Below are 22,651 nucleotides of genomic sequence, written 5' to 3'. Positions count from 1 at the left end.
ATCAATAAACTCTAAATTATTGTAATTGAAATCTGAAAGTCAGCTGAATGTCAAAATGAAGGAAAGCATTGCTGTAATACATATATAATATCTTTTAGGTTTTCGCTTAGAATTTTATCAATTATTATCAAATTCCATGCAACTAGCAATGTTGGTGATTGCACGGAGATATCCTCCATTGAAAAGGGCTGTTATCATCGAGAAACAGATACTTGTGCATTTTCAAAGACTAATCTTGGGAAAATCAGAGGCATTTTTAATTAGAACAGGATTGCTGAAATGTAATCCATGGAAATGCCAAATCCGTTAGATAAACAAGGTGAAGCAGAACAAAGAAAACAATGGAGATTTTGTTTGAAATAATGTTATTCAGTGCATTTTCTTCTGGATAAAAAAAAAACAATAAAGGTCATTTTTATGCAACTGAAATTTTTTATTTTTCATAATTTCAATCCATTGTTCTGCACCTGGTACTAAAATACATCTTTGAATGTTGTTATCAGTGATCCTGTTATATCTATAGTTTTTAATTGTATTTGTTCAAAAGATCTACTCATACCCGTTTTTTCCCCTATAAAGAATGGTAATAATGGTAATTTTCTATTGGTAAGAGCTGAGAGGATTATTGAAGCGCTAAGCACCGACCCAACATTCTTTAGGCACAATGTTTTATAGTTTGATTCTTTATATCAATTAGGGGCATTCTTATGCTTCAACAGTAAAATTACTTCAATTATAAACTGTATTTTTTATTTTTCTAATTATAAGGCCAGCAATGTACTTTGTAGGACATTGCAATTAATTACATAAATTAAAATGGTATTGCATTTAAACATTAAATATGAATCAGCTGCCTGTAAATTTAAGTTGTTTATTTCTCACTGATTCGTAAAATGTGGATAAATGAGAAGATAATTTAAATGTTTAAATTATACAACTAAACCGGGAAAAAATGTGTTTAGAAATTTGTCCCTACTGTCAATCAAATCTCAGTATAGACCTCTTTATACTGATGACATGTAAGTTTTTCTCTCCGCAAGCTGTTCTCACACTTGTAGAAGGATGTAGGGCATTTTAATGTTGATGTGCAGGCAGTGAACTATCCTAAAGCAGGGTTAGTTGCTGTACACAGGAAGCAGGAAGAAAGGACTGGAGGGTGACTCTTGCAATCGGGAAACGTGGACCTCAGATGATAGCAGAGAATATAGGGCAGGAAAATATGGGCTTCCAAATACGTTTAAATACTGCTTTAGGTGCTGTTATATGTAATGTTGAATCAGGCGTACCATGTTCACTTTAATGCACTGAGGTTTTTCGAAGTACCCAAAATTCATGACAGCGACATGGCACTTTAGAAAATAATACCAAATAACTTAGAGTTGTTCTCTCCCAGACACTCTACTGTATCTCTATCACAGTATTGCACTATATATATCTTATTATTTATTACAGATTTTACATTTGAAGACACTGTTTTTACTGCAGTTTTTTAACGTGCTAAGTTATTTGGTAATATATTCTATTGTGTGTCACGTCGTGTCACATTGGGATCAGTGCAGCTGTACTGTATATATTTTTTCATTTTTTCTCAAGCGCTTCTATTATTTGGGTGTTCGGTTTTGGCACTTTAGCTACGTGTTTCTTCCACAGCTATTTCACGATAAGCAATGTATTTTATGAAAAAAAAAAAAATCTGCCGAAAGACGTGAAACATGCGAGACTACGTTTCTCACCTAATGTTGGAATCTAAAGGCGTTATTGCAGTGTTCACAGTGAAGCATGAAGTAGTTTACATCAATCACACAAAAAAAACAACTGATAATAGAATTCTTTATAGAATGCATTACATTTCCTTTTTTTCTTTTGTCTGTTACAGAGTGCAGATAATTCCAATGTGTCTATTATCGCCCAGAATAAAAAGTGTTTTGACAATGATATCATTTGCTCAAAGAATCTTGTCATATCTCTTGGTGATACCGACATTAACTTCAGTGACACGTCCGACAAACAGGTCAGTTTTCAGTTATTTTGTGTAAAGAAGCAAGAGTTATCCCTTGACAAAGGTTGGAATTACTCTGTAATGTGCAGGTTTCTCAGCTTTAGTAGCTTGATGGACTAAATGCCCTCTCCTTGTCCCCTGATTGCTCAGGAGCCTCTGTTCTTAATTTCCACAAGCCCTTCCTTTAGTGGAAGTTTTTTTCCCTTCCACTAGCTTCTTCCCTTTGCCCTCTCAGCTCCTTCTTATTTTCTTACATTATAATAGTGACAATAAAGTAATTAACCAGGAAAGGTACGTACATTTGGATTACTCTGGTTTCCAAGCACATCCTGGGGATGTTAGTCTTGCACAACATCAAGGGGAAGTTACTGTTACCCAATTTAATGGTACTGATTTTATTTACCTCGGAAGGACGAAGGGTGGATTTGTACCTGTGCCCTCTATGAATTTAGCTATACATTTAATGATGCAGATTAACTTGTTATTCAATACATGGTAATGTAAAATATATTTTCATTGTCTTCAATTAGTGAACAGTTAGCTCAGCAGCTATTTAGCAAGGTTATTTGTTTATTTATTTATTTGACTCAATAAACCAAGGGATACTCTACACTTGAGTCCCGAGTTCAAATGACTGATACATCTGATAAATCAAGAAGTCCATGTTTGGCAATGCTAAGTTTTGGGAGGACTGTCTTACCTAAGGTCGGAGTATTTATCAGTAATTTTCTCAAGACACGTCGCATCTAAAATAACACTTGACTTGCATGTATTTTTTTTTTCTTAATCAGCATTCCACAAACTACAGTAAAACATAAATCTGTTGCCAAAATTCCAATCATATAACACCTTTCTTGGCAATGGTAATAAAGCAGATGATTCAGTCCAGATCTGAGATGCTACCAGGCATCTGCATAATTTGCCTCATGCACTGCAAGGATGTTCTGATTTTTTAAAAATCACTTTTTGAATATGTAATTTTAATTAAATATTGAAGACATTATTGTTATAATTATTGTTACATATTTTGGTTTTGTCTTTGTTCAGAAACTCTTAAAAATGCATCCTAGTACTTCCAGATACCAGTATTGGAAAGCTGGGTTCTACACAGTGGTGCATATTCCAGAATTGGAAATCACAATACTTTGGGATAAGAAAACTACTATACATGTCAAGGTTGGACCTCGATGGAAAGTAAGTAATAATGCATGCATAAAACACTGGTCAATAAAATACATACAGGATTCTTAAACACTACTAAACAAAACCCTCATGGAAGGAAAAAAGCTGCAAAATACCAGTTTTATTTGTTTACTTAAAAAAGAACTTATATTTTCCTTTAGAAGAACACTTAAATAATACTGTTTCTCAGTCTTTAATAGTACTTTTTCAAATACGGGTGATTCCCCTTAAAATTCTGATCCAGCGGATCCTGTGACCTTTATTTCCAGGTGCACATGTAAGAAAAACAAAACAGAACCATAGAACACACTCCTTAGTGTAAGTTATCGCTTTAACACCATATAAAGAAATTATAGTAATCATAAATTCACATTTACACGGAGTGCTTAAAAAGCAACTCCTCACAATAAAGTTAGTGTGTTAGATCTAGGGCAACATAGCAGCAAATAGTATAAATGCCACCACACATGAACCTCACAAATATATAATTTATTATATTCAACGATAAAAAAATGTCATTCAGTGAGAGAGGGTTTAGCAGCTTACTTTCACTAATGGCATATGCCGAGTCTCACTACAACAGCTTTAAGTCCGAAGATGTGACTCTGACGGTCATCCTCCTACTTTGCATCCGCTGACAGAGCCGCGTTTTTCTCTCTATCACTGAACGAATAATTAATGAATGATTCATTTTTATATAGTATATATTTCAGATTTTGTATGGGTGGTTGTGAGTGGCACTTAGTATATCAGATGTAGTTCACACACTTATAGTCTTCATGTGTGTAACATATTTTAGTGCAGTTTACCATGTTTACTAAGATATCATAGGTCTGTTTTAATTCTTCGATAATTTCTACAAACAAAATAATTTATTTTGCTTTTAACTGGAAGCAGATGTTCGATCACTATATGATCCACAGCATATGCTCCCACAGCAGCATCTATTAACATAATACCATCTCAGCACTGAGAACACTTCAGTAGTGCACCAAGAAACACACTTAGCTTTAAAGCTTTGCGAAACCTTTACCAACACACCGAGAGAGCCTTTATTTTGGAAAAACTTCACAAGCTCATACCTGAATAAGATGTCCCAATATAGATGAACACAACTCTATCCATACCTAATATCCCAACCTCAGTCAAACCTCAGACTCCACAACATCCTGCATCAAGAGTGCCCAAAATATAGATAACCAGATGTCGTAGAACTACAACCCCTATGATGCTTTGCATGCTTTTAGAATGCCTTTAGGCTGGCAAAGCATCATGGAAGCCGTAGTTTTAAAAATCTGGGGATCTACCTTTTGGGCACCCCTGTCCTACATAGTGCTTTAGGAGTTGTAGTGTGATTGACATTAAGATTCTTTCAGATGTTGCAGAAGTCAGAGAGGAATATGGAAGTCAAAGAGCTACTTTTATATGTCAACATAATTAGAAAGCTCAATTATATTGTAATCTCAACAATTATTGATGGCCGAGGAATGTTTATACATACACATATCATAATAGAGTTCCTTTATAGAATGCTATACCTGGAAGAACAATATTAAATAAATGTTTGCAGTTTGAATCCATACTCTTTTCTAAACAAGAGTTGAATAGTTTATTAATATAAAATTAAAAAAAAAACCACTGTATATAAGAATATGAAAAAGTCAATTAAAATAAACGATAAAGATTTCAATCGATTTAGAAGTACTATCAGTTAACATGTAACCTAATTATGACCAATTCTTTTTTTTTTTTAAACCAGGGAAAGCTGTCAGGTTTATGTGGAAATTTTGACAAATACACGTCAAACGATCTGACAACGTCAAACAATATGGAGGTCAGAAATGCTCAAGTCTTCGGAGACAGCTGGACTATTGGCCAGGTATGGAATATATACTGTTCAAATGTCTTTGTTAATTAAATTTGTAAGACAAAGGAGAGAAGCTCCCACCTCAGCAAACATAAATTAATAAGGTAATACTGAAACACATTTTACTTCTAAAAGACCAAAAGGCAATCAGTAGCAAACACCATTCACTTGATGCCATTATCCTCTATCATGGGTGCAAGCCGTCCCTTCCTATATAAGCTTTGATAAACACTTGAACATGGATGAAACAATTGCAACCACAATGTTTGTGATCCTGTATTTATAGATTGTTGAAACTTTATTTGAGGTGTGTTGGACTACTTTGGTGATTGTTTTTTCCAGAATGAATATTTTTAATATCAGCTCCACGTGGAATGTATCCAGTTCCTCTATAGGGAAGTCACAGACACTGTTGTACTGACACATACGTTAATCACATACCTTGTCTTAGTTAATTTTAATATTTAAACCCCCAAGGATATTTTTGCCATATAAAAACACAGTTAATTAGAAACACATATTTTTAAAGTGATAGATAAAATAAAATCTTTAAATAATCTGTTATGGGAAATTATGAAAATCTGCTGCAAAAAAATGTAACAAGTTAGGGACAGGAGATAGTAGAAGTTGATGGATTTGGACAAAAGGGTAAAGCAGTAGTGATTGATATTTAGAGGTCAATAATAGATGACACACACATGCCTATAATTAAGTCACATGATTATTGATATGTTTTGAAACTGTCCACCCATTGTAACAATTAGCAACACTGATAACATAATGTCATGATGTAAGAAGGGAATTGCAAATTGTAGATCAAGAATACTAGTACCCATCTTAACTGGAGATTAACCCAACTTTTTCAACCTTAAGTTTACAAGTAGGCTTTCAAAAAGATAAAAGCGTTTAGTTTAGTATACATAACCGGTTGTTTTGACAACATGCTAGAACATGTAATTCATTTTTTTTCTCATTTCAGTGTAAAAGTTTTAATGACACCATCAGACCTTGTGAGGTGCATCAGAATAAATTTCCATATGCCAAAAAAGAGTGCTCAATTCTGTATAGCGACATATTTGCCCCTTGCCGTAATGTGGTAAGCATGATGTGTAAATACATTTGTTTTGTCATTAAATATTATACGAGAGTTTGACCTGACTTGATCTGTGGCCCCAATATTATATTAAAATAGAGTTCAGTGCTTTCTCTCTTTTCTCTAGAAAATGCTGAAAGTGTATGCAGAGTGTTTTAGAAATGGAACAATCATCATAGAAAATAATAAAACATTTTTAATGGAATGATTCCTTTTAGAACATTTCTCCAGAATAATTACATAACACCTGATATGTGCATGCGATACAAGTAACTCAGGGTGATGTTCGGGCAATCTCAGAGCAGATGTACTTAAAGGAACACTATGGGCATTCAGACCACTTCAGCTCATTGAAGTGGTCTGGGTGCAGTCTTCCAGGTCACTTAACCCTGCAGTGGTAATTTTTGCAGTTTTTAATAAACTACAATAATTACCTGCTGGAGTTAACCACCATTAGTGGTTGTCTACCAGAGAGCCACTAGGGTATCTTCCGAGTCGTTAAGCAACTTTTGGTCGCCTAACTGACACTGAACGTCCTCACGCATTAGGTCTCCCACACCGGCTGATGTCGGTATGGGAGAAGCGGAGATGAAGTCTGAACCAGCGTCGAGGGACATCGGTGCTGGAATCAGGTAAGTGACAGAAGGGGTTTTTAGGGATCTCTACAGGGAGCTATAGTTCCAGTAAAACAACTTTGTTTTAGTGGCACTATAGTTTCCCTTTAAATAGCATTTGAAAATACCCAATTTATATTTACCTTGATACAAAAACCTTAGCATGTTAGAGATTAATTTTCTGAATTTAGATATCACATTATAATATTTTCTGTAGACTATAAGAAGTGATGAATTCATTATTCTTTTATTTAGCTTATTGTCCTAACTGAACGTAGGAACCTAAATTTGCATTGGTGGATATGGTTATTCTGCAAATTTCAGCTAATTTGGGACATTTTCTTTAAAATAGCTATACATGCTTGGATGCAGTTTATTTCTGATGGTTATTTTGCATGTTACCTTTTTTGGGGTATATGCTTTTGTTCATTGTAATTGTTTTGCAAATATTCTGTTCACTGTTACAAATAAACGTGTATGCTATTTTGTAAATGTGACGTTATATGCTTATTAACAGATCGATGTGACTTCATTTGTTAAAAATTGCCACACAGACACCTGTAACTGTAACCTCGGTGGGGACTGTGAGTGTCTGTGTACCAGCATAGCTGCTTATGCCCACAAGTGTTGCCAACAGGGGGTATCTGTACATTGGAGATCTCCAAACATGTGCCGTAAGTAGCAATCAGCTGAAAATCTTTAAAAATAAGACAAAAAAAAATTATAGCAATTATAGCAATACAATTCTGATTTTAAAGTATCAACAACAGAAATAATAAACTATAATATATGGAGTACTATACTACAATTACTAATACTATTATTGAATTAAACTTGTGCACTTGGTTTCAAACGATTGGCAATTCTTCCAAATTTTGGTCGTCCTGTGGTTCCTCTGAATTCCGTATCTCCGAAACACTATATAGACAAATCATAAAATAAACGATATGGACAAGAGACGAACATTTTAGTTTGATTTGTAATTCAGAGTTCCTTCTGTGGCACCTATAAAGAGATGATTGATTGGAAAAAAAGTTAATTGATGGTTAAGAGACAGCCATTCCATGGAGATTTTATTCACAGATTAATTGAGCAATAAATGGAAAAAAAATAAGGATATTTATATGTTATTTATTTAATACATGTATAATTTATAAATATAATATTGCTCCTCGTTTTTTGCCCTCTATAGGTTACGTTTTCTCACTTGATCTGTGAAACTAATAGCAGGAATATGAGCCTATCGTTGTACTGTAAAAGATATACATTATATTTATACTAGTGCACTATCTTGGCAATTTTCATGCCGTTCAAATTGCCCAAAATTGTTGCATGAACAAATATGCAATAATTCTGCTAAACCATTATTTTTTATTGTGCACCAGTCCAATTACTGATGTATTGATGTTAAAACCAGAATATAGGGACTGTCTTTATATGGACTACATAATCTTTAATGTTCTTCTTACGGGCATATTTGCATAAATTTTGCACATTTTTTTCATTTCTGAAAAGTAAATATTAAGGAATTTCCTTGAAATTGGACATGGGAAAAGTCTATGCATGGTTTGTCATCAACGATCTGAACACAATCCGAATTCATTTAAATGTATTCATTCAGGTCATTTATCTCTATTGTACAATAAATATCTTGTGGATGAATACTATGGATTAACACTATATCAGTTGACTCAAACAAATTTCTGGAAAACAACTCACATAATTCTCTGACATCCTTAGATTAGCAGAATTTTAAGGACTTGTAGTCCAATATGATGGGCAGTGGTGTGTGTGTGTGGGGGGGGGGGGGGGGGGGGAGGGAGGGGTTGACATGCTATAATAAATTATAGGAAGAGTTCAGTTTCACTCCGAATACAAAAATTCATGAAAAAGCAATTTCACGTGAACGGTTAATTTTACACTTAAATTATGATTGCATATCTTTTTTTTAACTGAATAAATGTGTTGTTTATCAAACAAACAAAAATAAATACTGGCTGCATGAGTATGGCAGAGAAATAATAGAGTTATAGTTAAAAAAAACTAAAAAAAAAACTAAAAAGGAAGCAGTGTAAAACCACTAATCTATTCTATAAATGTAGGGACATGTGCTCTATCAGAATTAGGGGTCTGTTGGACATGTGGATCAATAACTATTGATATTGATTGCATTGGACTATATCTACTGATTACTCCAAAATCCTACCAAAATCCTCTCCTTATATATGGTCATGTGTGCTTGAAGTTGGAATCATACATGCACAGACACCGAATAGCGCAACCATATTGCTTCATTCCATTTGCATTAAATTAAAAATATAACATTCCCCAAAAAGTGGACTTTGAAATTGCCACAGCTGCAAGATCACTTGTAAAGTATTTCTCCTTGCATTCCTTAAATTTTGCTAACCTGTGTTGACATAGGGTGAAGGTTAAGACACTTATTCAGAGGCTTGGTGATGAACTGTTATACTGCCATGGTTTATTGACTAAACCAGAAATTGTCAAGAATTCACCATAGAATTGCAAGTTTTAGTTTAATGGTTTCCATCATGGATTGTTTATTCTGTAAGTTGCTGTACCTTGGTTAATTCACAGAAGTTTCCCAAAATTTAGTATAGCTTTAGTATAGCTTTTGAAATACATAGATACTAATTTGACATTAATCTGTCTTTATCTCATCTTCATTATGTTTATGTTTTTCAGCTTATGATTGTGAATATTACAATCAAGGTAAGTCGAAATTATATAAATGTGTGAACTGGTAGATTAACTTACATTTCTCCATAAAGACTTCTGAGCAGGATTCTCAGATTCTCAGAGTGAAGTTTAGCAATCTTCAAGGGAACTCGCACCACAGTGAGAACGTGGAACCCCAAACCAACCTGCACAATAATAGCCTTGTATCCTAACACAGCAACCGTTCTTGTGTTGGAGTTAATAAAATGGTTCACTCTACCATTGAGGTGGTAACTTTGAGTGTCTCTGACACTAGTTCTACTTAGTGATCACGGTAATGGAACTAGTTTTTACCGGTGGATCTTCCTCTTTTTTGCAAAATGCCTGCATATACATTTCACTTTGACATTGACTTAGGCAATTGTCCAAAGCACTACTTTGATAGTCAAAAATAGGGCTTCAGTCACTTTAGGGTGACTCAAAACATTTTTGGAAGAAAACTCTGAACATGTGAGTTATATCCTACATATTGAGCAAACTTCCCAGCCATGACTTGCATACAAAACTGTTTTTTTATATTGTGTGACCCATGTAGTCTTTAAATCTTCAGGTACCTAGAATGTGTATGTAGCCTTGATTAGTGGGCTCTGGTTGGTGCATTGGCAGACACTATTGACACATGTTCTAGAATTAATTTCATGGCATTGATATGATTGTGTTTGAATATATATGCATGTTTACATATATCTTTATATGCATCATACACATCTGACATATTTAAAGCACTTTTAGTTGAGTTACACTGAGTTTCACCTACAGTTACCCTCAGAATAACCTCATTTAGCTGGATGATGAGTTTTGCAAGGTGTTGAAAGCATTCCACAGAGATGCTGACCCATGTTGACTCAAATCCTTCCCACAGTTGTGTCATGTTGGCTGGCGAAGTTTCCCTGTTCCAAATAGCTCTTTCAATCTAATCCCACAGATGCTGTAGTGCTCGGGGATTTGGTGATGAGCCAAGCCAATGAAGTTGTGTCCACTGACCCATTCCCAGGCAGTCTAGGCCTTGCAACATGGGGCACCTTCCTGCTAAAGGCATTTATTAAAAGTTGAATACACTGTTGTAAGGATAGAATGCACCTAATTGACAACAATATTTACAGTCCCCTGTAATTTAAGCATTGCTCCTGTTTTATGAAAGACTCATTGTGTTAACCAAGTATCCCGTGATGTTCACCCAGCTTTTTATACATAGATGATGACAGCTGGAATATCAAAGATTAGCAAGCATGAGTCTATATGCGTGTATGCACTATAGTTTATATAATAGACTATGTATATTAGCAAAGTGTTCCGAAATTCAGTCTCTGATTGTCTACACGTGGCTCTCATCGTCTGACTCACAGAAGAATTCTGTTTTACCTCTACACATGCATTCAGTATACAGTATAATAGAAATTTTCTCAGAACTGAAATAAAACACACACAGATCTACAGGAGCTCAATCAATCTTGTGTGTGTATCATTCAGTACAAACAACATGGTATAAAGGAATGTATATTGCATAGCAATGGGTTTTCTGTATTTTAATATATTGTCTTGCTCTCATTTAGGGCTTGGAGAAGGTCCCTACATCCTCTCTAGTTGTGGCAACAGTGAAATTGTTTTAGGTGTAAATGTTACCAGTAAATATATATTCCCATTGCCAAGAATGAGTGCCCACGGAAATGTTTTGTTTAACTTCATGATAACACCTGGACTTTTTAAAGATAAAGACCTATGTGAGTACTTAAAACCTAAATATTTAAATGATATTGTCACAAAAAAATGTAGGATTTTCTGTCAAACGCACCCTCAGCCAACGCAAAAGATGTTTTAATGGTGTGTTACCATGATATAGTATCTTTACATTTTAGAAAGTTTATTGAAGCCGTGATTTACCTTAAATGCATGATCCCTTGGTTTAAATTTCTTAAACTTTCTTTATCTTATGAAGAGGAGCTAGCAACTCATCATATTCTACCAACGTATATATGAAAAGCTGAATACATGCATAGAGATACTTAGAGAATCATCTCTAATAGCTTTTTCTTGGAGCTTGAAATATTTTCAAATTTACATGTGGTACCTGTCTTATTTTGTTTTTGAGTTACATAGGAAAGATGCATTAAAGCATGAGTTGCGATTTTATTTAATTTGAGAACTACCAAGAATTAGTTCTTATATTCCAATAAAAAAATGAAAATATCCAATACATCATGTCATCAACCCAAAAGAATAAATGGATATTTTATACATTAAAAATAATGAAGACCATGCAAATATTTAATATTTTAAGATAGCTGTTACTATTGCATCGCAGAACATCTTGAAGCAGGTCATGAGGCCATGTTCTCATTTCTCATAGGAGAAAGAAAAAACAAGAGCTTATATCACAACTTCTCCTGCTCTGTTTGGATGTTGCAACTCGAATCTGTGTCCAAAATGCTCCCATGTCAATGCTATCCTCCTTCTTTGTCTCTGGGGATTCCCTCTATGCCCACAATTTTTTTTAGCCACATGCTGGGATGCGATTACAAAAGTTATTTATACACTGTGTGCAGAGTTATTAGGCAAATGAGTATTTTGACCACATCATCCTCTTTATGCATGTTGTCTTACTCCAAGCTGTATAGGCTCGAAAGTCTACTACCAATTAAGCATATTAGGTGATGTGCATCTCTGTAATGAGAAGGGGTGTGGTCTAATGACATCAACACCCTATATCAGGTGTGCATAATTATTAGGCAACTTCCTTTCCTTTGGCAAAATGGGTCAAAAGAAGGACTTGACAGGCTCAGAAAAGTCAAAAATTGTGAGATATCTTGCAGAGGGATGCAGCACTCTTAAAATTGCAAAGTTTCTGAAGCGTGATCATCGAACAATCAAGCGTTTCATTCAAAATAGTCAACAGGGTCGCAAGAAGCGTGTGGAGAAACCAAGGCGCAAAATAACTGCCCATGAACTGAGAAAAGTCAAGCGTGCAGCTGCCAAGATGCCACTTGCCACCAGTTTGGCCATATTTCAGAGCTGCAACATCACTGGAGTGCCCGAAAGCACAAGGTGTGCAATACTCAGAGACATGGCCAAGGTAAGATAGGCTGAAAGACGACCACCACTGAACAAGACACACAAGCTGAAACGTCAAGACTGGGCCAAGAAATATCTCAAGACTGATTTTTCTAAGGTTTTATGGACTGATGAAATGAGAGTGAGTCTTGATGGGCCAGATGGATGGATTGGTAAAGGGCAGAGAGCTCCAGTCCGACTCAGACACCAGCAAGGTGGAGGTGGAGTACTGGTTTGGGCTGGTATCATCAAAGATGAGCTTGTGGGGCCTTTTCGGGTTGAGGATGGAGTCAAGCTCAACTCCCAGTTTCTGGAAGACACCTTCTTCAAGCAGTGGTACAGGAAGAAGTCTGCATCCTTCAAGAAAAACATGATTTTCATGCAGGACAATGCTCCATCACACGCGTCCAAGTACTCCACATCGTGGCTGGCAAGAAAGGGTATAAAAGAAGAAAATCTAATGACATGGCCTCCTTGTTCACCTGATCTGAACCCCATTGAGAACCTGTGGTCCATCATCAAATGTGAGATTTACAAGGAGGGAAAACAGTACACCTCTCTGAACAGTGTCTGGGAGGCTGTGATTGCTGCTGCACGCAATGTTGATGGTGAACAGATCAAAACACTGACAGAATCCATGGATGGCAGGCTTTTGAGTGTCCTTGCAAAGAAAGGTGGCTATATTGGTCACTGATTTGTTTTTGTTATGTTTTTGAATGTCAGAAATGTATATTTGTGAATGTTGAGATGTTATATTGGTTTCACTGGTAAAAAATAAATAATTGAAATGGGTATATATTTGTTTTTTGTTAAGTTGCCTAATAATTATGCACAGTAATAGTCACCTGCACACACAGATATCCCCCTAAAATAGCTAAAACTAAAAACAAACTAAAAACTACTTCCAAAAATATTCAGCTTTGATATTAATGAGTTTTTTGGGTTCATTGAGAACATGGTTGCTGTTCAATAATAAAATTAATCCTCAAAAATACAACTTGCCTAATAATTCTGCACTCCCTGTATATTTATGCTGTTTTACATTCACAAAATTATTATGGATCTCTCCAAACCTTCCATCTTTCACTCCTGTCTTTATTTAATTGTTTTATGAGTTTCATTTTCTTTGGTTGTAAGCATTTTTTTCATAAGGACAAATTTACTAAGACTTTTTGTTTTTTTCCAAGTGATCTATCTTCATTGCTTGCTTAAACCCAAGGTTACAAAGTAACCTTTGAGTTTCCTTTAAATATGATGAATAGCATCTATTGGAATTCCTTTGGAGACACTCTCTAATAGAGGTGTCAAGGGCAAATTTATTCTCAGAATGTTTGAATGTGGTAACTCTAATGCGGATCCATGGACAGCATCTTCTCTTCTGCCATAATGAGCATATTCATTTAGAACCTTCCATTCCAATCTACTGCTCCTCTTCATCTCTCCCATTGTGTACTGTTAAGCAAGCTATTCAATACGTGTACATTGTAAGATAGACGATACATCTTTTACTGTACTTTTAATTATTGTATGAGATCTTTTTATATTCCTCTTGTGTGATATGAGTTATTCATATCATCATTATGTCTATTCAAGGCAACATTGGACACACTGCATACTTAAAACAATATGATGTGTGTGTTGTTCTGATCCCAACAACACATCGATATTCACTCACAATAACACCATATCATGCCCTGTAAACAAACTCAGAATATATTGAGTCAGATTAGAAATTCTACCAAAAAGCTTTACTGTGCCCAGATGCCCTGTAGTCAAATATGTAATAGCTTAAAAAACAAAACCTAAGAAGCAAAAACTGTTAAAAGCACAAGGATCAATTCCCTTTGTTTGTAATTTACATTCATAAGATCCTTATCAATACGTTTCGTATTGTATTTCATTTGTGTGTTTTCGTATTTTTTTCTTTTTTGATGAAGCCCTGTCGCTGGTATCTCTGGAGTCAGCAGAAAGACCCAACTACTTTCTTTCTGTACAAGAAAATGACACGGTTCGGCTGGAACAGTGGGACACAAGTTCATTATTTAGAAGAAGAGCGACATTTTTCCACCATCAAGGCTTGTGGATTGCAGGTTATAGTGCATTTGAGTTACACAGCAAGAAAGGATATTTTATAACACTCACATCAACAGAAGTTAAAGTCTCCATATATGACAGATCGGACGAGTTTAAACTTTCAAGTGGCTTTAAGATTGAAGGTGAGTGCTGAACTGATGGAAATATATTTTCAAAGCACTAAGCAAATTGATCAATAAAATCTGATTGATAAAATCTGATTAGATTTTATGAGATTAGAGATTATTTGGGAAGTAAGCGAAAAGACTCTTTGAATAGGTGGAAAGTAAGGGAGCTCGTGGTATATGTACATTACAGAAGAATTCATGAGGGTGGGAATGGGAAGGATGGTTACAGAAGAAGAGGGGCATACGTTATAGACAGAGCAAAGATTATTGGATAAAATCTGACAATCATCCCCAGGGTTTTTTTAAGGTAATTCATATTGGTTTATATGGAAAATCCACTGACAGATGCTATGTGTAGCCGAAACAATAGTTTAGCTAGTCTGTATGCAGAGATGAAACTCTATTATTCCCAATTTAACTTTATCAGATGCTGTACAAATCCAGTACTAATTGATTAAGATATTAGTATAATGTATACTAAGGTCTTATTACAAAACAGCAAATGTTTTAGATAGTTACGTTTGCTGTGAATGCTGCAGATGCTATAGTTTTTTTTTTTAATTCAACTACATTTTTCAAATCAATGCTCAGATAGCCATAAATCAATCTTTACTGAATGGACTCCTTAGAGAAATACTTAGCTGTCCAAATACAAAATAAAATTGAAATCACTGTTTAGTAGATATACCCTCAATTAAATCATGCATGCATTTAATTAAGCATTTTTTTCCAATCTAAAAACAACTTGCAAAAGCTGTCAATCTCTTGTCTGCAGCCTTTGCAAGACCTCCCCTTTTAACCTCGCCCCGACTTTATGTGTCTGTCCAATTACAGCCTTCCAAAGGCAGCTCAATCAAACGTCCTTGTAATGCACATGCTCTGGGCAATTGCTGCCTCTGGCGTTTAGCTCCACTAAGCCAACCAAACCAGGAAGTAACAGGACTGGTTGTCTGATTGACAACCAGTGAGGTGTACCAAGGTTACAAGGTTACTTTGACCTCTAAGTGCTTTAGGAATCAGGAGCGTCCCTTCAATGTATATGTCAGATGAACTACATAGTTTAACCCCTTAAGGATAAAACTTCTGGAATAAAAGGGAATCATGACATGTCACACATGTCATGTGTCCTTAAGGGGTTAAAGGGTTAATAAAGGAATAGCCTGCCTACCGCCATCAGACTCTCCCCTAGTCTTGCATCTTTTAAGAAGTGCCTTAAAACCCATCTCTTTAGGAAAGCTTATGGCCTCCAAGACTAACCCTTACCTCACATACCTGTCTCTTGCCCTCTCCTAAAGGGCAGCCCACCTTATTTGATTGTAAATTCCTGTCCTAATGTGTTTTACACCCCACCTCCTATAGAATGTAAGCTCGTTTGAGCAGGGTCCTCTTCAACCTATTGTTCCTGTAAGTTTATTTGTAATTGTCCTATTTATAGTTAAATCCCCCTCTCATAATATTGTAAAGCGCTACGGAATCTGTTGGCGCTATATAAATGGCAATAATAAATAAATAAATAAAGGGACACTACAGGCACCCAGACCACTTCAGCTCCCAGCAGCCTTAATCCGGCAAAGGTAATTATTGCAGTTTTTTTATAAACTGCAATAATTACCTTTATGGGTTGACTCAACCTCTAGTGGCTATCCACCAGATATGCATAAAGAACTTCTAGCGTCACCAGAATCCCCATAGGAAAGCATTGGATAACTCTTTCCTATGGGGAAATCCTAATGCGAGAGTGGCCGTTGCCGCCCATGCGCATTAGGACTCCCCTGCCGGCTGACGGAAAGAAAGCGGACCTGAGCCAGTGCCGAGGGACATCAGCGCTGGATCCATGTAAGTGACAGAAGGGTTTTTTAACCCCTTCTGCACCATGGAGGTCCTTGACAGAGGCGGAAGCTATAGTTCAAGGAAAACGAGTTTGTTTATCTGGCACTATAGTTTCCCTTTAATGCATGTAAAACGAAACAGGGATTTTATTCACTAACTTTCAAGTCAGTTATCTATGCAACTTACTGTGTAGAGTGTAGTGCTCACACAGGAATGAATAATATTAAAAACAAATGACCTGCTAAGAACAATTAGATAATAAATAAACAGAAACTCTGCCAAGCATAATCAGCAGCTACAGATAAGCGTGATGGAGAGAGTATGCAGCTGGCATAGCTGGGGATTAATAGGAACCTTCTGTAGTGTAGAACACAAAGAAAGTAGATGTCTATAAGAAATTCATCAAATAAGAAATTGGAAAGTTTGAACTTCAAAGTTAATCATATTAAAATGTTGTCTTTGTTCATTTAAGATTCAGCAGGGAAAGTCAGTTCAATGAATCCAAAAAAATTAAAAATTTTGTATTTTCAGAGATTACTGCCGCTGTGCCCTACAGGAGAATGTGCGAATGGAGATATGAGCCTTGTAGTAGTCCATGTGTTAAGACCTGCAGTGACCCTGAAGCGACATTATGCTCATTTCTTCCACCGTAAGTGTAATTAAACGTTTCTATATATTTTAATAAATGTTATGTATTTGGCTCTATATTTACGCAATTTCTGTTTTACACTTGAGCTATTTACCCATAGGGTTCCATTTATGTTTGCTTTGGTAAGACAGGTATCTCCTGTATGTCTGCTTTGATTGACATAGGAGCTGTTGTTGTGTAGACACTTAAATAAACACTTTAGGATTAGAAATACACACATGTATTCCAAATGCTATAGTGTCCCCTATCTATTTAGGCATGTCCCCCCCATAAGCGTTTTTACTACCTCACTATGCTAGACTCAGCACAACCACTCCAACTCCCTAGTTGAGATCATCAAGATTGAAGGTTTTAGCCAATACAATGTTTCACCACATGGAAACAGTGGAAGGCTAGTTCGTATGCATGGCAAATATCTGGGCAGCAACAATCAAATGCTTCCTATGAGAACTATTTGATTGATAGTGGCTATCAGGAAGACACCTTGCACCACTTTGACATTCCATCCTAAGCCCATTCCTTTCTTACACATGCACTTTACCTGGACATCTTGTCAACTCTTTTCTTGCTCCTCTGTCATGGCCTTTCATGCCAGTTGTGACTGGCTATATGTTATGCCCCATAATCAAGGTCTAGCATTTTGCTTGGCCCAGCTGCAAACAAAATTATGTTTTTGTGCAATTGGCTATCCTGCAGCCCAAATCCTGATTGTGTCCTGTATCCTTGGATTTGGAAAGTCCTTAAGACCAGTGTCTAGCCCAGAGGTAGACAACCTTCAACACTTTGGATGTTGTGGACTACATCTCCACTGATATATATGGCGTCCCGAAAGTTGCCTACCCCTGTTCTAGCCTTTACCAGTTCTCTAAGACCCCTTACAATAGGGGAACAATTGAATGAGGAGATGACTAATGGATAGGATGAATTTAAAGAACCAAAAAATGAAAGACCAGTGGAAAGAGGGAGGGGGATTTTGAAGAAAGGAGTGGACAGAAAATTTGGACTACAGGAAGTATAACCACTAGAGCTGGCTTTAGTGGTTATAGTTCTTGCCATTTTAAATAAACTTCATAGTTTACAAAGCTTTTCAATCCATGTATCCATTTTCATCAATTACAATATGCTGTGATTAAGAAACTTTTCATTTAAATTAAAGGAACTTGTAACAATAAAACAAGAATAATAGATGTAATATAATCCTGAAAATATATGTTATATTTATATAATGTTTGTATTTTCGGGCATAATCCTCTTATGATCCTCGTGGTAGACCTTTTATTATCATACATAGAACATAGTAATTGTTCCACTAAAAAATAAAGTTAGGAGAGGTTTCAAACACTTAATTCACTTGTTATTACCAATACTGATGCATTTTTTTGTGTATGTTTATGTTTTTTCTTTAATTGATCTTTAATTGATGTTTGAAGGGTAGAAGGATGCATACCATATTGTCCAAATCACATGATCCTTGATGAGATTACCCTTAAATGTGTCTATGCAGACGATTGTGAGTATCTACTTAAATATATATGTATACCATTTTATAACTTCTTATCAAAATATTGGGGCAATAGCTATACTCATTTGGGGTGTCCTTAAGAAAGAGAAAATTAAGAAAATATTTTTCATGAAATACTAACAAAAACACAGAAAATAAATAAGAAAAAAACGACTCAAAAGTATGTATCTGGTATAACCTATGTGGCTTACTTATTTTTAAAACCTTAAAATGTTACTTTATATAATGAAAATATTAAACATTTATTCATTTTTTAAAGATATTGTTCAGCCAAAAAAAAGCCAGAGAAGATGCTATGCTATGGCATTACTTATGAATTAATATAAATGGCAATAATTACAATAATTATATGAAATGAATGACATAGTTATAGTTTAATGTTTTGCTTAAAATAATGTAATAATTATAATAGCAATATTAATAAAGTCAGATAGAAACAAGCAAACACGCAGGGTTACAATGAGTAATAGTTTGGCTGGTTACTTACACTGATTGAGCATTGAATATGTTTTTATGGTGAGTAATGGCTAGATGGTTAATTTTTATCAACATATTGATATATATATATATTTAACCCTCAGGTGTCCCAGTAAAACCAACAGACGCTCCTGTTGCAACAAAACCAGTGAAAATAAGTCCAACAGCCACACTGTCAAAAGTTACCACAAAACCAAGACTTACAACAACAGCAGGTTATTTTCCATCTATTTCCACTGATAGACAATCACCATCTACATTCATGTCATTTTTTGAACCTGCAAATACCACTCACACAGTTCATCTGAAATCATCAGTTCCAATCACCTTAAAATCTACTTCAGATTTTTTCACTACAAAGTCTCCTTTGAAGTGGACTACTGGTGACCATTTCAAAACACTGTATAGCACTTCGACACTTGTGCCAGACATGAAGAACACAACACTAAGTGAAATCACTGGAGGTACTTCTTCAGCAATGTCTACATCACTTGGGAAAACATCAGTTGTTTCGGAATCAACATCACAAGATGCTGTAACTTCCTTTACAGCTTTCACAACTCGGCCTCTTGGACCAGTTATTGACACAACTAAAACACCAACAAGAATGTTGGGCCAATCTTCACAGGGTCTTTACCAGCTGACAACAAAATCCATCACATTATCTCCACATTCTCCCCTAACAGGGAGTACAGTTTTATCTACCACAATTATGCCTGAAATACTATCCAAAACAAGCCTAGTAACTCCAATGGAAAAAACAATTCCTCCCAGGTCATCTATTACATCCTCTACTTCCATTACACCATTTTCTCTCCGTCTCCCTTTGAGTACGGCAAGTACTAAGACATTTTCAGGAATGCTTCCTTTGCAAACAACTGGAACAACTGGAATACAACCAAGCAGCACCGTGGCTAAAACATCATTAATAAGTGCTTTATCTACTTTGCCAACCCTAACAACTACAATAGGAGTGACTGATGGACAAAGAACCACTCGGATATCGCCATCAACATTTTGGTCTCTATTAGTTACTATTTCACATGTAAGCCCTACAACGATATCATCGTTCACTCCTGAACTACATCAAACTTCAAAATCAGTCACACAAACAAAAATAACAGAGCGAAAGCAAGATACCATGTTAACATCATTATTTACCACTGATAAACTATTAGCAACAGAAGCCGTGTCACGCACTAGTCCCTCTAAATTTCCTGTTACAACAGAATTCCAGAAGTGGACATCAAGCAGAATTACAACATCATCACCACCACCACAAAATACAACTTCAGTTACAGAGTTAGATGTAACATCGGGCTACTTACAATCTACTCTGCCACCAATTTCCCATAAAACAGCAGACCAGGTTTCTTCAGCTGTATACCAAACACATAATACTACAATTTTTTTTACAAAAAGCACAACCTTACATATTTCCAATGTGACTATTATTCAAACACCACCTGCAACTTTAAGTACAAAAAAATTCCCAAAAAGCACAACTGCATTAAAAACAACTCACTCCAGTACTACAGAATCGCCTGAAACCAAATCTCCTAGAACAGATTTCACCACTTATAGTTCAGAAAGCACATCTATGACAAGTATCACACCAACTGAAATGACTACTGCTATGAGAACATCAAGGAAACCTGAAGTCACTACGGCAATAACCCATTCAATAATGCCATATACTTCCAAACATGTTTTATCAACTACATCTGCTCTGACTCCAACCCTTGAAACTTCAAAGCATAGTCCTTCAGTTTCTCTGTTTGAATCTGCAATAGTTACAAGTTCTATAACTAGTTTCTCTGGAGAGAGTGAGACCACTAAAAAACATGTGGGAACACTACAGTCACCCACGGTTCTGTCAGTGACCACAGAGCCAGCTGGTACTTATTCTACATCCTTTGCAGCTAATATTACAACATCAGGAGAGGACCATTTGCATGAGACTAGTGAATCGGCCTTCTTCAATATAAGTCAATCTAAGACAACAACTCCCCAAGAAACTAATAAAACACCAACATCTTTTCCTGTAGACACAACATTTTCTGTTATAGATAAAGGTACCAAGGAAATAAGCAAATCCATGTATTCTTCAGGAGTGACTAAGATGACAATAGGTGAGATGTCAAAAGTCCCACCACAAACAACATTGGAACCTTTCCAGAACATCACAGAACCAACTCAATCTACAACGTCCGAAAATATCACCTATGTTTCATCTGATTCTGTACCTAGTAGTGTACAGCCTTTTAAAACAGCAACTTTTGAAGTTGCTTCTGAGGTAATGGTGAATGCTACATTCTCAACAGACTACTACTCGTTGGGCACAATGATCCACACAAGCAGTCCTTCAGAGTGCATGGTGAGAAATATACCCTTTCAAACTGAACTTTGTTAAAAGTTTGTTGTTGTAATACTTTGGATGGTAACTATTTTTCATCATTTTCACATTGGCTTTTATTTATCTTTCTGTTTTTAGTAATTTGTTTTTAGTTTTAGTATTTTTATATTCTTACCAAAATATATGCAATTCTTATATTCTTACCAAAATATATGTAGCGCTTATCACGTGGTCCTTTTGTTCATATTGATTTGAATATCCGTACATATTATTGCCCAGTGTAAAAAAATACTTTTCAGAAATGAAGATACTTGCACAAGTTTATTTTAATAGGACTGTTTTAGCGATGGCCCTCCAGATATTTGTGAAATCTGTTTCTCACTTGTTTTGGGTTATCTGAAGGAGCATCATGGGAATTTTAGTTCACAAACATATTGTGGGCCGTCACTGAGTTAATATAGAAACCAGCACATTTCAACTCGTTGCTTGAAATCCAATCAATAGTTGAAATCCAATCAAAAGTTGTCAAGATTTTTTTTGTGGGAAAATTTTCCCTGCAACAGTAAAACAAATTATTTTTCTCATAACTACAGTTTGCATTTTATTACAGGATGCATTTATCATTATGATCTTTCAGTTATACAAGCAATATTTTTTGTTGTGTAGCACTGTTGCTAAGCGGGAAAAAAAGGAAAACGGAGTGAGGAACAGAGCAGGAAGAATAAACGTAATGAAAGGGGCGCTATATGCACCAAAACAACTTTAGCATAATGAAGTGGTTTTGGTGTATAGTTCATGCTCTTGCAATCTCACTGCTCAATTATATGCTATTTCCCCATGAGTCTTCACCAGAGAAGCATTGGGCTGCAGTGAGTAGTCTGTGGATACACTTGAATAAAAGTAAGTGTATTTTTAATTCTAGAGGAAAACCAGGAGGACCCAGTAATCTAAAAGGAATGCATCTAATGAGCAGTGATGAATGAAGTCGTAGTATAATGAAACAATTATATATATGTTTAAATATCTGCTGTAATGTGCAGAATGGCATAAAACAGGCCAACATTTTAGTTCTTT

General features: G+C 35.7%; 1 protein-coding gene across 1 annotated transcript in view; it reads left to right on the top strand.

Annotated features, from left to right (window-relative positions):
- OTOGL (otogelin like) overlaps positions 1-22,651 on the top strand; it is a 135,699-nt gene that overhangs the window by 70,877 nt on the left and 42,171 nt on the right. The window contains exons 26-36 of the mRNA XM_063447147.1: positions 1,877-2,011; positions 3,047-3,193; positions 4,941-5,060; positions 6,028-6,144; positions 7,273-7,429; positions 9,462-9,488; positions 11,048-11,215; positions 14,480-14,758; positions 17,105-17,222; positions 18,653-18,732; positions 19,326-21,598. Coding sequence (XP_063303217.1) covers positions 1,877-2,011; positions 3,047-3,193; positions 4,941-5,060; positions 6,028-6,144; positions 7,273-7,429; positions 9,462-9,488; positions 11,048-11,215; positions 14,480-14,758; positions 17,105-17,222; positions 18,653-18,732; positions 19,326-21,598 — 3,621 coding nt within the window. The remainder of the gene's footprint in view (positions 1-1,876; positions 2,012-3,046; positions 3,194-4,940; positions 5,061-6,027; positions 6,145-7,272; positions 7,430-9,461; positions 9,489-11,047; positions 11,216-14,479; positions 14,759-17,104; positions 17,223-18,652; positions 18,733-19,325; positions 21,599-22,651) is intronic.

Source organism: Pelobates fuscus, chromosome 3 (assembly GCF_036172605.1).
Source record: "Pelobates fuscus isolate aPelFus1 chromosome 3, aPelFus1.pri, whole genome shotgun sequence".
Taxonomy (NCBI): Eukaryota; Metazoa; Chordata; class Amphibia; order Anura; family Pelobatidae; genus Pelobates; species Pelobates fuscus.
Note: the sequence above shows the minus strand (reverse complement) of the source record. Positions and strands in the feature narration are given on the sequence as shown.